Source organism: Musa acuminata, chromosome BXJ2-1, assembly GCF_036884655.1.
Source record: "Musa acuminata AAA Group cultivar baxijiao chromosome BXJ2-1, Cavendish_Baxijiao_AAA, whole genome shotgun sequence".
NCBI lineage: Eukaryota > Viridiplantae > Streptophyta > Magnoliopsida > Zingiberales > Musaceae > Musa > Musa acuminata.
In genome coordinates this window covers 36782501-36795592 of record NC_088338.1, presented here as the reverse complement: position 1 = coordinate 36795592, position 13092 = coordinate 36782501, and the positions used below count along the sequence as shown (strand labels likewise).

Here is a 13092-nt window from a genome sequence, read left to right as displayed (position 1 = left end):
TCGAGAGGACGTGGTCGATACAGCTTCAATCGAATTGAACCTCCTCCGCACATAAAATGTGACGCAATGTGGATTGTGAATTTTAATGCACATTTTGTGAGCAAAGGCTAAAAATTATTTAAATGGAACCATTTAATGGCGAATTCTTGGGATAATTATTAATTTTAAATTTTTTTCAGAGTATTTCTATTTTAAAAAATATTTAGATTTTTTTTTTACTTTTTAAAAGATAATATTAATTTAAAAAATCACTTAGGTCCATATAATATTAAATTAAACTAGATAAAAAAATCTATTTAACTTGAATCGATACTTTTACCGTACACTATCTATATACTCCTATTTTATATTTATCAATCAACGTGACCTATATTATATGTGATAAAAATTAAACGAAGAATATAAAAAAATAGAAATCGTAGAAGAAACTATGAAATGTATAAGATGTAATTATCTAGTTCATTTTGATAGTAAGTTCTTGATGGCTATTTATATACACTCAGCATGGAGGTTATACACATTCAGCATGGAGGATTTTTTTTCAACTGCTTAGAGATTTCTTCAACTGCCTTGAGGAAATCTTATCTTATTATCAATATGATCTTTCATCTTTGAACATTTGTTAATGATGATTCCATCATCATTGTTATAGTGTGCTCCATAGCCTCCAAGTATTATCAATTTCATGTGTCACATTACGTTTAGGATCGAGTTCCATAATCGACGACACCTACTCCTTTAAGCTTCTGTTTTATCACAGCTGCAATGAGAGTTCTAAGGTTCAAGCATTTCATATTTCTAGGATTGTAAAACTATAGTGGCAGTGAATATTATTTATGATAAAGCTGAGAATTCTTTAAGATATATCTCTATTTCTATAAAAAAAATTATTAGAAAATCTAAATTTATGATTTATTGTGTAGCTAGGGGTATAGGGTTGCATTAATGTTTACTATTCTGAATAGTTTTCAGAAAACTTATTGTTTTACTATCAATATTTTAAGTATTTTTATAAAATTAAAATCTTTATCTAAAACAATGTGTTATTTTAATCTCCTAAGAAATTTTACTTTAATATGGACTTCTTTTCTATTGACCAATAACCGAATCCAATCATATCTATAATATATCTTACCTAGTTAAATAGAACCATATAATCTAACACTTTAAGTTTCTGTTTTATCACAGCTAAGAGTTCTAAGGTTCAAGCATTTCATATTTCTAGGATTCTAAAACTATAGTGGCAGTGAATATTATTTATGATAAAACTGAGAATTCTTTAAGATATATCTCTATTTCTATAAAAAAATTATTAGAAAATCTAAATTTATGATTTATTGTGTAGCTAGGGGTATAGGGTTGCATTAATGTTTACTATTCTGAATAGTTTTTAGAAAACTTATTGTTTTACTACCAATATTTTAAGTATTTTTATAAAATTAAAATCTTTATCTAAAATAATATGTTTTTTTAATCTCCTAAGAAATCTTACTTTAATATGGACTTCTTTTCTATTGACCAATAACCGAATCCAATCATATCTATAATATATCTTACCTAATTAAATAGGACCATATAATCTAACACTTTAAGTTTCTGTTTTATCTACAATGAGAGTTCTAAAGTTCAAGCATTTCATATTTCTAGGATTCTAAAACTATAGTGGCAGTGAATATTATTTATGATAAAGCTAAGAATTCTTTAAGATATATCACTATTTCTATAAAATAATTATTAGAAAATATAAATTTATGATTTATTGTGTAGCTAGGGGTATGGGGTTGCATTAATGTTTACTATTCTGAATAGTTTTTAGAAAACTTATTGTTTTACTACCAATATTTTAAGTATTTTTATAAAATTAAAATATTTATCTAAAATAATGTGTTATTTTAATCTCCTAAGAAATCTTACTTTAATATGGACTTCTTTTTTATTGACCAATAACCGAATCCAATCATATCTATAATATATCTTACCTAATTAAATAAGACTATTTTATCTACAATGAGAGTTCTAAAGTTCAAGCATTTCATATTTCTAGGATTCTAAAACTATAGTGGCAGTGAATATTATTTATGATAAAGCTGAGAATTCTTTAAGATATATCACTATTTCTATAAAATAATTATTAGAAAATATAAATTTATGATTTATTGTGTAGCTAGGGGTATAGGGTTGCATTAATGTTTACTATTCTGAATAGTTTTTAGAAAACTTATTGTTTTACTACCAATATTTTAAGTATTTTTATAAAATTAAAATCTTTAGCCAAAACAATGTGCTATTTTCACTTTGCTAATTTTATTTCTAATAATTTATAATTCATCTATGTAATATTTTTTATATTTGAGTTTCTAAAAAGATCCACTATGTAGAAAATTTAGCCTAAAGAAAAAATATTCTAATAGGTGGTGTACTCTTATTGAGGAAATTTTAAAAAATAGTGTATCTAAATAAATATTTATGATATTTCTATAAATATTTTAGTATCTAAATAATGTGTTTTTTTTTTATTTTCTCCTTTTTATTTCTAAAAAATTATAAATTATCCATACAATGTTTTTTCACATTTGAGCTTCTAAATAAGTCTGCAATATATGTAGAAAAGTTGGTCTAGAAAAAATTCTTTTCTAATAGGTGTTGCATTGTTATTAAGAAAGAATTGAAAACAGTGCATCGCATAGATGCACTTTTTAAAATGATCTCAATTTTTTACAAAAGCTTTGAATATGACACTTATAGGCATATGTTACTGGTTTTTTAATTTTAGAGATTTTTTTTATATTTCTATGATTTTTTTAAGTATCTGAATAATGTGTCATTTTTTATGTTCTTCTCGATTTTTCTATTTTTAACAAAGTATAATGCATCCATGCAATGTTTTTTCACATTTGAGTTTTTAAATAGGTCAACAATATATGTAAAAAATTTGATATAAAAAAATTCTAATAGTGATGTATTATTATTTTTGAGAAAAAATCAAAAATAGTACATTGCTTTGAATAGGACACTTATGGACATATGTGACTGGTTTTATACTTTTATAGATTTTTTAGCATATAAACAATGTGTAATTTTCTATTTGCTCCTTTTTTTTTAGTTAGATAATTTTTAATTGAATTATTAACTCTAATCCTTTTGGCTTTAGACAATAAATAATCATATCATTAAACAATTATTATATGTGTAGAATGTCCAAAGTTAACTGCAAAAATGTTGATTTAAGCATAGATATTCCTATTTAATTTTTATTTAATTATCATATATCATTTTTTAAGTTTTATCTTTGCAGTTCCAGATACTTGTGGATCGAATCATTCCAATGATGAAGAGGGATCGAAAAGTCATTCTAGTTTGATAGTTTCAAGACGAAACTTTATGGATTATTTTCACACTTCTTATGGAACCTACTAAGCATAGTCGAGCAAGATTAGTCTCGTTATCATAAATATAGTGTCACTTAAATATTATAAGAAGTACTATATCCGGTAATTTCATGAATATCCCTTATATTCTTTGTATATTAATATTAGTAATTATGGAATGATGGTGTAAGAATAATAAGTTTTTAGTGAATGGAATGCAATTATCTTTTTCTTCTGTATCTAATGTATATCTTCTACTTAATCTATCCAAGAGAAATTATTGATTTGAAGGCATTTAGATCCAAATGGTATCTTACATATAAATATTTTTTATTTAAAGGATCAACCCATAAGGATTTGAAAAGTTGATGGTAAATTTGCATCTAAATAATGATGAGGAAGTGCTGAACTCTTATCATGTGTTATATATTTTTGCCAGCATATTATTTTGTTAAAGCAATTATAGATTACAGTGATCCTTAATATCAATCGTTGATGATTTAAAAATTTTGAATAAATATAATTGGCCAACAACAACTCATTCATTTATTTCTAAGAGGATTCCAATAGTGACAGATAAAATACATAGATTCAAGAGAAATGAGATTTCAACTATTGGTTATTTGAAAAGTTGCTTACCCATATTACCAATAACTTATGTATAGGTATATAGTTTATAAATTACTATATCTTTTTTTTATATATAATATGATTTGATCGTCACATTTATTTGATATTTGATATGGGTGATTTTATAAGTATGTCCCATGCTTTGTAGAATATTCAAGATTATGGAAATGACTTATTCCCACATTGTCTTGGAAAGCAATTAATAAAATGATATCAGTAATATCATCTAATAAAATAATTATTTTGTTTTGGAATCAAGTTTAGATTTATTATTGTAGCTTCTTTTGAAAAACTATACTAATAATCAGTTTTAATTATTTATAGATATTAAAGAGTTCAATCCTTTGCTATGTGAGGCATGGTTATATTCTTAGGAGGTACTAGATGTTTTGAGGTACTAGTAATTGAGGTACCAATAATTAAGGCATGGTACGTAGTACCGAATGGTACCGCTCGGTACAGGCGGTACATACCAGTCCGACGACATACTGGTACGTGGACCATCCGATACCACTATAATGATACAGTTCTATACTATAGCAGTGCTACAGTGTTACAGTAATGAAGAAAATATATAAAATTATTCGGTACACCGGTATCGTACCGTACCGAGCCAACCTCGAAATATCGGTATGATACGATATTACATACCTTGAATTAATGTACCAACAACTAAGGAGCCATGACCTATTAAAGGATCATGCACTATTAAGATATATTTCTCATTCTATAGCAAGTAACTAAAACCTATAATATATATATGGATGATGTCGGAAAAGAACAACCGAAGCCATGAACTCAACAATATAAATACAAAAGTTGTGAGACATATCTTAAAACACTTAGGAGGTAAATGTTGTTAGTACAAAAACATGATTTGAATGATGCAGTTCATAAAATAGTACCCAAGCATCTTAAAAACCATTTATATCAATAATACAAATATGCGACTTTGAAGATAAAAGTCTAGAAGAAATTAGAAAAAAAAAGATAAGGAGGTGGACCCAAAAGAATTTGTGGATCTTCTCCGGTACAAATGAAGGTCAAACCTGGAAGGAGATGACTGTCATATTGAAAGTAAATTTTTAATAGATTTTATAAGATACCAAAAGTACAAGTGAAGCTTAAAATTCAAGAATAGACTAATCTAAATGATCTAAAATTTTTAGTAAATATTAGTGTTGGACCTAGATGGACTTATGTCACTAGTTTTTTATTTTAGAAAATTTATTTATTATTTTTATGAAATATTCAGCTTGTGAACTATGCATCATTTTTTATTTTTGTCCAAATTTTTGTATTTTCACATAAATATTATAGATCCATGCAATGTTTTTGACATTTGAGCTTCTAAGTTAGTTGAAAGTACTTGTTATAAATTTAGGCTAGAGAAAATATTTTTTAATATGTGATGTATTATTTTTACTCAAAATCTAAAAAAAATAATATCGCATAGAAGGACTAGTTCAATTGACCTAAAATTTTAGGAAAGAATTACATTGGATCTAGATGGACACATATCACTAGTATTCTATTTTAAAAAAATTATTTGATATTTCTATGAAATATTTAGCTTGTGAAATGAGTGTTATTTTCTATTTTTAGCCAACTTTTTCTCACTTCTACAAAAATATCATAAATCGATGTAATATTTTTTGATATTTGAGCTTTAAATTGATATAAAATCCCTGATAAAAATTTAGACAGAAGAAAATATTTCCTAATATATGATGCACTATATCTGCCTAAATCCAAAAAGTATAGAAGGACTCATTCAATAGACATGAAAATTTTAGGAAAGGCTTCAATTGGACCCAATTAACAAATATCACTTGTTTTTTATTTTAAATTTTATTTTAATTTTTTTTATGAATTATTCAGATTGTGAACTATGTATCATTTTTTTTTTATTTTTGATCAACATTTTCCCATATGGGCATATATCCATGATATTAGTAGGACTGGTCTAAAAGATATGAAATTTTAAGAAAAGGTTTACATTGAACCTTGATGGATTGGTTTTTCATTTTAGAAAATTTATTTGATATATTTATGAATTATTCAGCTTATGAACTATATGTCATATTTTTTATTTTTGACCAACTGTTTTCTATTTCCACATAAATATCATGGATCAATACAATATTTTCTAACATTTGAACTTCTAAATTGGTTCAAACCATATGGTAAAAATTTAGGTCAGAGAAAATAATTCTTAATATGTGATACACTTTGTTCTCCAAAACATAAATCACATAAAAGGACCGATCCAAATGACTTGAAGTTTTTACAAAAGGTTTTCATTGGATCCAGATTGACATGTCATTATATTTTAGATTTTTTTTTGATATTTTAAGAATTATTTAGCTTGTGAACTTTGTGTCATTTTCTATTTTTACCTTTTTTTTATTTTTATAGAAATATCATCGATCCATATAATGTGCTTTGACATTTAAACTTTTAAATTGGTCAAAAATACCTAATAAAAATTTTGACCAAAAATAATTTTGTAATATGTGATGTATTATTTTTGTCTAAAACCCAAAAATTAGTATATCATATATTAAAAATTATTTTCTCTGGCCCAATTTTTTATTAGATGTTTTGTTTTAGACCAATTTAGAAGCTCAAATATTAGAAAACATTACATGGATCCATGATATTCTTATAAAAAAAAAAAATTGTCTAGAAATAGAAATGGCACATAGTTCATAAGTTGAATAATTTCAATAGATGGAATGGATTTATATTTATATTTATATTTTATTTTTGAACAACTTTTTTTATTTCTACAAAAATATCATGGATCTGTAATTTTTTTGATATTTGAGTTTCTAAATTAATCCAAAATACTTGTTAATAATTTGAGCCAAAGAACTCAACCCTAAAAGTCAATCTCAAATTTATTGAGTTTTTTCAACATGTAAAATAGAGTATGTATTGTAAAACAATGAATCTACTAAAACTTATGATTCCAATATAACTTACATCAACCAAATAGTTAGAACAAATTAAAGCATATTATATTACAAATGTATAAGTCACTGAAAGTAAGTTTTCACTAAACCACTTCAAAATTACAATAAGTTGTTGCAACCAAAATTTCTATCTAAATGTCATTGCCTTCAAGCTGATGATACAGGTGAAAATTTACACAAATGATGATTATGTCCAAATTGTTAGCATCTTGGACACTAATTCTTTTTCCTGTCACTATATGTTGATTTAATTTTTAATTTGTTTCTTCTACCAACCTACACCATGCTTCTTAGAGGTGATGTGATATAATCATATTCTTGTCATATTCAATATTATTTGTTTCTCATCAAGAAATAGTTTATCATTATAGGTCTTCTTATATATGTCAGCTCTATAATAATCTTTACAATCATTCCTACACATAATAGCATGAGAACATAGAATTTCCAAAATATCAAGACACTAACGTGAACAAATTCTTTCTCTAAACCTATTATCACTGTCTACACTTACAATTTAGTTTGAGTACGAGGAAAGATACTATAGTATCAACCCTTGTTTTTCGGGTTAGCGTAGTTTGAGTACGAGGAAAGATACTATAGTATCTTTCTCCTAGTCATTTCAATCATAAACGAATAGTTTTATTAATGAATTCATACTTTTTAATATATTTGTAATGAGTATTGTATAAATAAGTTTAGGAAAATATGTAAAAGCTCATCTCTCATTCTCAATTTTAGATATCCACATGAAATTTTATTTATGATTTTTTCTTAATTTTTGCATGTATTTATTAAACTTGAAGGATCTAGTAATAACCATGCAATGACCATGTTATACTACCGAGAATGTCTTTCATACATAAAAGAATTTTTAGATTTTGATGACCGATAATAGTCAAAATTTTGCATCCCATAATATATATTATGAATTGATGCAAGAACTATTGCCATGAATCTCTACACTCAATTTCTATTACACCTAATGCAATTGAAAATAATATATTACAACCATCATATAGGCATCATCCGAGCACTAAAATATTTGTCTGATAGATATGCAACATCAATATTGAAAATAAGTCACATATATAATCTAAAACTTCTAAGATTAGTTCTAAAAACATAAAATATTCTTTGAAAATAATTTTTAGATAAAATTATTATTTAGACGCGAGTCTCATAGTCATATAGTTTTAACTCCCTTGTAAAAGAAACTATATCAGCATATATGACTTGTCAAAATCACCATGAACTTCATTAAGTGTAATTGTCAAAATCACCATGAACTTCAACAATAATAATTTTTGGAGTATAATCAATATTTGTCATGACTTGATCTTTGATTTGATCCGTAGAAAAAATTACTACGTTTCTTATGATCTCTATTTAATCTTGACAAATTACAGTCATGCTGTTTATAAAACTTGATAATTTAAAAACAATCAATTCCACCACGAGCTACTATCAACCATTAGCAATTGAAAATTTTACATTTTATTTTTATCTTATAACTTCTAGTTGCAACATGTTTAATCTCAAATTTTTCTTCAAATACCATAGTCTTTCAAGACTTTTTGAAATCTAGTTTATCTCGAAACACCGGTACAAATATTATTTGGGTTACAAAATAATATATATTAAAAAAATAATAAAATAATTTTAATATCTTTCAAATATTATACCACATCAACAAACATAATATTGTATAAACAATGATCATCTTCTGGAACAAGTGTGTTTAGCAACACACTATATTTGTTCAACAATATCATACATATCCTCACAATAACTCACTAATCAATATCTAATGTATTATAAATATTAAGATTTATGTCACCTTCAACCTTTTCTTATAATCTTTCTTCAACAAATTCATTTTCGAAGATAATCACCACTATTATCATCTTCAGCACAATAAAATACTACTCATCACCTTAGAAAAACAAAGGTGAAGTTCGATCAAAAAGACAATTTAGAGCATCACAAGGCTATTTCTTCTCCCGAGAACAAAACAAAGCATCTGTTCTTCATCGAGCCTTCGAGCAGTTCAGAAAAGCATCCTACGCCACGACAGTGCTCGCAGTCTTGGCATCACTGCACAAAGCAGTGAGGCGAACGTCAGTAGAAAAGCAATGATATATACAAGTCTGCTAAACTGTGATATATAAAGAATAATTAAAAGAACACATGCGTTCATGTAAAGGCCTAAAGTGGACATATAGGAAAAAAAAAAATGCTGTACTTCTCCTATGATAATAAGTTGGCTCAAGCTTTTCAGGAAAATTTAGTTCCATATTACACAAGATGGAAGAGAAAACAATTCAATATTCATCCGAGCCTACAGGCAAGAACATAGTTTTTCATGCACCCTTGTAAGGATTTCAAAATCATACTGACATGTTTTACTTTAAAGAGTGAGACTGGAATGCTAGATGACAGGTTGACATATCTTAAATACAATGTTTATATCCAAAGCAAAATATCCATAAAAGCATTTTATCGTTAGACCCAAAGATTGTTATACTGCGTACAAGAGGCATACCAATCTCCTCTTGAAACACTAGGCTTCTACTGTAAACTATCAATACCGTAAAGCATGACATGATTTATTGGACTGGCTAAGTGTGTTGCATCAGCGGTATACAAATTCTTCTCAATGGTTCTGAATGATAGCATATGTATGATACTTCTGTCAAAAAATATGTCACAATTTGACTATCATATATATTATTTAGGAGAAATAGCATATTATATGTCAACCAAAAATATATAATTTAGTAAGTCCACAACGAAGTTGAAGTTCTTACAGATCTAAAAGAATAATTACAAAACATGTTAATACAAGAAATAGCATAGGTTTTTCACCCCTCAGGCTTCAATTTTTTTGCAGAAATAAACATATTAATGTAGATAGAATTGGAGACAATGTCTCATTAAATGAAAATATGATAAATATAATAGAATGCAAAAGATCAATCTCCAAATAAAAAAATAAAAGGATTTGCATATACATATAAAAGCTAATATCACCAATCCATATATTAAAGATGAAGGTTTGACAGAAAAGTGCGTTCATAAGATCTAAATAATTTTTTTATTCTTCTTCCTCGCTGAATTTGAAGTCTATGCCCAAAGTTTTTAATTCCCTACCCTAATTTTACTCTTCTCCCTTCTCTCCTTACTCCTCTACAGAGTAAGGATGTCGTCTCTTTCGAGGACAGTTGCAATTACAGAAGTATCATAAAATGAAAGCATCATTCCTCAGGTGGATTGAATTACCAGATCAATGTAAGATTTAAAAAAAATCAAACAAATTTCTTCAGATGAATTTACTGATTCTCGTGTCATTAATCAACCTAACTTAGCAACTAATTTGATCTTGGAAAAATTAGGCAAACTTGAGATACTATTTCATTGTATATTCTAGAATAAACAAACATAGAGGCCCATCACGAGGATAAGCTTGCCCACAGAGTCACCAAAAAATAAAACAGGGAAGGACAAACTTAGAGTTTTCTCATGCAAATTCAGTTACTGAACTTGGTATAATTTTACTGGTTCACCCGCCTCTATCGCTAGAGCAATCCCTCAAGACTCAAAAGGTGTGCTAAAATCTTAATCCTTTTCCTTCCTCTTACCGCAATGAACTATTACATCTAGTCACTCAGCTATTCTTCCCACTGTAAATAAAAAGGACACTGAGCCAAGAAACATAATTGGAGTCGACTTCAGAGTAGCTTACATGAAGTAACGTAATTAAAACATGAAACATCTGAGTATTAAATTTAAGAGATATAAGCAGCTATAGAATAATTTCATTATCCACGTAAGGCCAAACACCAATTTTGACAGTATAATTTGAAAAGCTAGTGCATATATAAACATGCAAAAAGATGAATAATGATAATAGTTCTCTAATAATGTATATCATAGTGAACATAACGTAGTATCAAATATCATAATTTGCTAAAAAAAGCTCCTAAGATTTAATTTTCAATGTCAAAGTTGACCAGATATGAACCAAAAACCTGGACAACATTTCTGCAATTCCTTACTTCCAGCATATACAAGCAATAGTCCAATTTGAGAGTGCTACTTGTTACTCTACGTGTATACACTATGGATTGCTACAACCTGGAAACATTTAGCACCTTACATTCGTGACAAGAAGTCCAAAAACAAGTAAGATTTCGGGAAAATTTCTCCATTCTTTGTAATATTAAGTTGTAATTATATAAAAGCATATAACAAAGTGGTAAGAGCAACTCACTATTTCCAGGTCGGGTCGACCTTCTTGGTCCTCTTGTAGTATCGGGTCAAGCGGTGGATCCTGCTCTCCACCATGATTAGTCTGAACTTGGAGTCTTTGTCCTTCCTGTTCCTCTCCAAGTGTTTCCTTATGGCCACTGCTTTCTTAATCAGGCAGTACAGATCCTCCGGAGTACCCGGTTGAAGACCTTCATCACATCAAAACATAAATCACAAATAATTCGTGACAGCACCAAATATAACATATCGAACGTACAAATTAATCCTCCGAAGAGGAAGAAAACAAACACATCGCTACTGTGGAAATTAATAAATACCATGAGCCTTGAGGATCCTGAGGATCTTGCTCCCGGTGATGCTCTTGACCTGGGCGATGCCGTGAGAATCACGAAGAACGACACCAATCTGCGACGGACTCAGCCCCTTTCTCGCAAACTTGCAGATGTTGTCCTCCACCTGGGAAAGAGATCACGCGCATCGACAGGCTTTAGAAGACGATCCCAATAGAAGGTACAACGAGAGGGAGATGGCTCACATCTGCAGCGGATATCTTAAGCCAACTCGGAGGAGTTCTCTTGTACGGCAGCGCCGACGACGAGATACCCTTTCTGCGGCAGAAATAATCGAAGATTAGAAGACGAAAATCAAGCGAAGGGGATGGGATGTGGTGCAACGAATTAGATTACCCGCGACTGTGCATGCGACCCATGGCGACGGCAGCGTGGGGCAACGAGAGAGATGCCCTGGTTCGAAGACCAAAACCTCCGATGGCCGGTAGAAATAGGGTGGCTAGGGTTTCTAGCGCTTCAGCCTGTAGCGCTCGTACGTAGACGATCAGTGGTGGTGGAGGGTTACGATTTACCAGAAATGCCCTCGAATCCTATCGCTAGCGCTTGATCACGATCAGACGGATGTGATCCAGTATGATGAATGGTTGAGATCAAGGTGACGTGTTTGTGCCTCGTTTGATGCCGGATAGTTTATCGTACAAACGGTTTTTGGACGATTTCTCCGGATTTGAATTTTTTATCATCCACGAGAAGAACTTACCCTTTTCAAAAAAATTACAATAATATTATTCTTAGAAAAAAAAGAGAGTTTACCATTAATATACTCAATAGGCTAAAACCAAATTTTGAGTAGAGGTCATGGTGTTCTTAATCAAAACTTTATAGCCAAACCATATAGGCATAATGACATAAGAAGGATTATTTACATACACATCAATATCATATAATCGACATCATAAACATATTATATGATTAACATTTCCGTATCACTTAACAAATACCTCAACTTTACGTGATTGATCTATCTTCAAATATTACGTATGAGTTTACTCATGACTATATCATATTTTCTAGGTTTGACTTAACATGATTATAATTAACATTGAATAAGATGTAATATTTAGGGAGACTCATTCTTAAGTATATTTGGCTTTTACAAATTGGTCATTCAATTAATATTACTATTTGAAAAGAATTTTATCAGACATATAATTTTAGAGGGTTCTCACACATTTTAAATCGAATAGACTTAGAATTTTTTAATTTGACACGATCTGACATTAACACAATCGTAGATTAGGTCTTGAGTTAGCTCCGGATCTATATCATACTGATAAAATATGCCTTAACATAAGATCATATCCTACTTTTTTATATTTATACAATAAATGATCACAAATAATATAATTTTTTTAAAATATTTATACCTAAATTTAATACTAAATGATAAAGTTAGAATTATCATCGTCGTTTACCTTAAAATATATCAAATCATTCATAATTTTATATAAATAATTTATCTTAAAAAACTTAAATTTATATAAATTATTTCAT

General features: G+C 28.6%; 1 protein-coding gene across 1 annotated transcript; it reads right to left on the bottom strand.

Annotated features, from left to right (window-relative positions):
- Window positions 1–8769: 8769 nt before the first annotated feature.
- Window positions 8770–12088, bottom strand: LOC135599147 (small ribosomal subunit protein uS15-like). Its single transcript, XM_065093916.1, has 5 exons — window positions 11935–12088; window positions 11784–11856; window positions 11566–11704; window positions 11250–11436; window positions 8770–9073 (listed from the first exon to the last, which is right to left on the bottom strand). The coding sequence occupies exons 1-5, from the start codon at window positions 11955–11957 to the stop codon at window positions 9040–9042; spliced, it is 456 nt and encodes a 151-aa protein (XP_064949988.1). The 5' UTR covers window positions 11958–12088; the 3' UTR covers window positions 8770–9039.
- Between the last annotated feature and the right edge of the window lie 1004 nt (window positions 12089–13092).